Source organism: Frankliniella occidentalis, unplaced genomic scaffold (genome assembly GCF_000697945.3).
Source record: "Frankliniella occidentalis isolate FOCC.00 unplaced genomic scaffold, Focc_3.1 Scaffold11, whole genome shotgun sequence".
Taxonomy (NCBI): Eukaryota; Metazoa; Arthropoda; class Insecta; order Thysanoptera; family Thripidae; genus Frankliniella; species Frankliniella occidentalis.
In genome coordinates, this window is record NW_026267141.1 from 1,925,716 (window position 1) to 1,928,795 (window position 3,080).

The 3,080-nt window shown below is 45.7% G+C and overlaps 2 protein-coding genes across 7 annotated transcripts in view; one reads left to right on the forward strand and one right to left on the reverse strand.

The window, feature by feature from the left end:
* LOC127752362 (uncharacterized) overlaps positions 1-3,080 on the reverse strand; it is a 76,435-nt gene that overhangs the window by 15,483 nt on the left and 57,872 nt on the right. For 2 of the 6 annotated variants that reach the window (XM_052277575.1, XM_052277579.1), the window contains exons 1-3: positions 2,311-2,446; positions 1,333-1,543; positions 171-398 (exon numbers count right to left, since the gene is read on the reverse strand). The exons of 3 other annotated variants lie outside the window; for them this stretch is intronic. In XM_052277575.1, coding sequence (XP_052133535.1) covers positions 171-398; positions 1,333-1,523 — 419 coding nt within the window. In that variant the 5' untranslated portion in view covers positions 1,524-1,543; positions 2,311-2,446. Of the gene's footprint in view, positions 1-170; positions 399-1,332; positions 1,544-2,310; positions 2,447-3,080 lie in introns of those variants that run through there. One more of the 6 variants, XM_052277576.1, reaches the window with a different exon arrangement.
* LOC113207373 (UDP-glycosyltransferase UGT5-like) overlaps positions 1-3,080 on the forward strand; it is a 20,997-nt gene that overhangs the window by 9,072 nt on the left and 8,845 nt on the right. The gene's annotated exons all lie outside the window — the stretch shown is intronic.

The following is a 3,080-nucleotide window of genomic DNA, read 5'->3' on the forward strand; positions in this document are numbered from 1 at the left end:
GAGTCGGGGATTTCAAGGCCCAATCTTGAAATTATCCACCCGACCTTGAAATCCAAGACATTTCCTCGGATTTCAAGACACTCTTTTTACCGTGTGAGTCTTATTGGTAACCAAAAATGTCGCAAAACTGACTCTAAACGAGCGATGTTATAGGCTATCAAAAACGAAACCTTGCGGTTGTCCACAGAATGATGCGGGTGAAGTACGGCACGTAAAGTTGTGATGCCACTTGAATAAGTATTCTCGGCTCGTCTGCCGCCACAAGTATAAGGGCCCTGGGAGAGGATATTCCGAAAATGTGCCGAGGGTTTCTGTCGCGCGGTCGGGCGCTTACGGTGAACACGGACACTCCCGCCACAGGCGGAAGATGAGCCAGTAACTGGTCAAGCCAGCGGGACCTGCAACATGTATAACAGATAACAGAGCTACGTTAAATAGAAAACAGAAGAAATAGTACAAAACCACAATTATATTATTTTGCATTTTAAGCAATAATTCTGGAAGCAAATTAAGTGGTACACCCAGGTAATAGCCTGGTATCCTTAAACCTTGGGAATTTCATATAAGAGATTTAAGGAAATCGGTATCTTTGGTTTAAGGCATTTCCATTGACGTCAAGGAAATTCCGTTAATTTATTGGATGGTTGGTTCTCTTAGATTGAAGAATGATTGAAGCTCTTGAGTAGATGTTAGATGTGATTACAATAAAATATTCGTGCCCCCCCTCCCCCCTGCCCCACGAACTGGAAGAGAAGAGTGGGGGGCCGCGCGCGGCGGAGTGGGGGAGCGGCTTGTGCGCCTCTCCTCCTTCAGTTTTTGTTCTTCTACATTCACCGCAGCGCACTTTTCGACACCTCCTACGTACAAGCAGCTATCTTCTTGGGACGCGCAGACAAACAGCTATCTTCTTGAGCTGTGCAGACAAACAGCTAACTGCTTTTTCCACCTCGCGACTTTGGGCATTCATATTTCTGTCCACAAATGACGTAGACACTCTACTGTTGCGTCAACTTCTTCCTTTACTTTGTCAAAATATAGAATTTCACTCCCGATGTTCCTAACTTGTCAGTGACAGAAGTTATTGGACGGAGAATAGGTGAACCCTAACCTCCTAAAAAAACAGATAGCTGTTTGTCCGCCACCCTCCAGCAGATAGCTGCTTGTCTGCGCAGCCCACGAAGATAGCTGCTTGTCTGCACAGCTCAAGAACATAGCTGCTTGTGCATAGGAGGTGTCGTTTTGGAGTACCCCCCAATACAAGCCCCCCACTGTCATGAATGTAATTTACTTTAAGATCCGCGATTTATAGAACATTCACAGTCTGGCACTCACCGCCCTGTGATAAACAGACTCGAGTTGAAGGGCTCAACGGGCTGCAAATAGGGCGGCAGCAATGTCAAGGCGCACTGCACTTCCGGGGGCAGTCCGGTCTGTAGCTGAGACGGTCGGAGAGCAAGGCGGGCGAGGGTTTGGAGCATAGGCCCGAGTACTAAAGCGACAAGGATTCTGGTGGTATGACGCATCCCGTCGGCCTGCTATGTACCTGTGAATCAAATGTTGTACCCAGCAGGGTCCGAAACCTAACACATAGGTACAGTGCCCTTATCAATAACACCTAACGTTAAAGTTATTGTAGATATACGGCCAAGCGACAGGAAACTCTCTCCATCACTCTAGTGACTCAAAACGTTTCTCCAATACGACACTTGAAACCTTCTGACAGTTAGTTGCGGGCAGCTCCGTATGGACTACGTAATTCGCCGGTCACTTCAAACAATCAAAAACCATAATATTCGGCTTTGTACAGCGACCAGCTGATTTACGTGCTTGTACAGAGGTCACTGGAACTACTGCGTATTTGTATGTTTCAAGCGCCCAATAGGGCTATGAATAACGAGATAAACTAGCGCGGAACCCAGATCTGTGTCATCACAGAAGGTGCACCCAGACTCCAGAACTAGTTATAACTTTTAATACACTAGTCACGTAAAAGGCCAGCACTATGAGTTAGTGTAAGAACACGGGACATACATATGGCTTCTTCTCTGCTGCCTCGACTGCTGCCAATATTATTTTGTAGATAACAATTAATAGAAGTGAGCGCAGCTGACCTCATCTTTTCTTTAACTAACGCACAACTTTTCAACTTTTGCAAGCGACCATTTTATTGCTGCCAAATACTGGGTAAGCAAGCACCTTTTGTAAAATTCTGATGCCAGAAAAATTGTAAAATCAAAATACCGCCTCCTGCCATATTTCCTAAATTGTTATTGATGGTACTAAACTTGCGCCGGTGGGTTCCTAACTTACCGTATATAACTGATATTACTAACACAAGTCTTGTAAAATGACGACTGAGGAAGTCATCAACTCTCCTTTCCGAGATGACGAAGTATTCACCCCATCTCTGAAAATCTTACGGTCCGTTTCAGGAGAATGCTACCCTGGCGTTGAGGGTCTCATCGGCAGCACAATCGATAAACACCCAACTGTCTCACGCTATTTACCTCGTGTTCGTGTTGATATTTGCATCTCGTTTGGCATGTGCTTCATATTTGTTTCACCATTATTACTAGTCTCCACTGTCGACTGGTTGCAGGAATATGGAAAGGTCTTCAAGCTTAACACTACCCGGGCAAAAATCTTTAACAATTCTCCACATTTTTGGCAGATGTTACCTTGCACTCAGACTAAACATAAGTATACTTTAGTAAAGGAAGGTGTCATCGGCTTTAACTCTCGATAAAGAAATAATAAAGAGAACCAATAGCAAGCTCATATATCGCGCTAGGCGGGGACCGTAAGCGCGTCGAGCGCTGAGCCACGCCACGCGTTGTTAAGCCGACCCGAGCGCCTGCCCCTACCTCCTCCCCTTGCTCTAAACCAAACACACAGAGGACGCTGGATTGTAAGCAAGCGTACAGGAGTACTACTACGGTGACAGCTGAATCAGGGGACCCCTTTTTGCGACCCTATTTGGTTTCGTTCAAATTTTCTACGTGGAAAGAACGTGCCGAGCGAGTTATCCCGGGTGGAAGGATCTTTAGTTAAACTGTAGTTTGGACTATAGCGTTCAAACT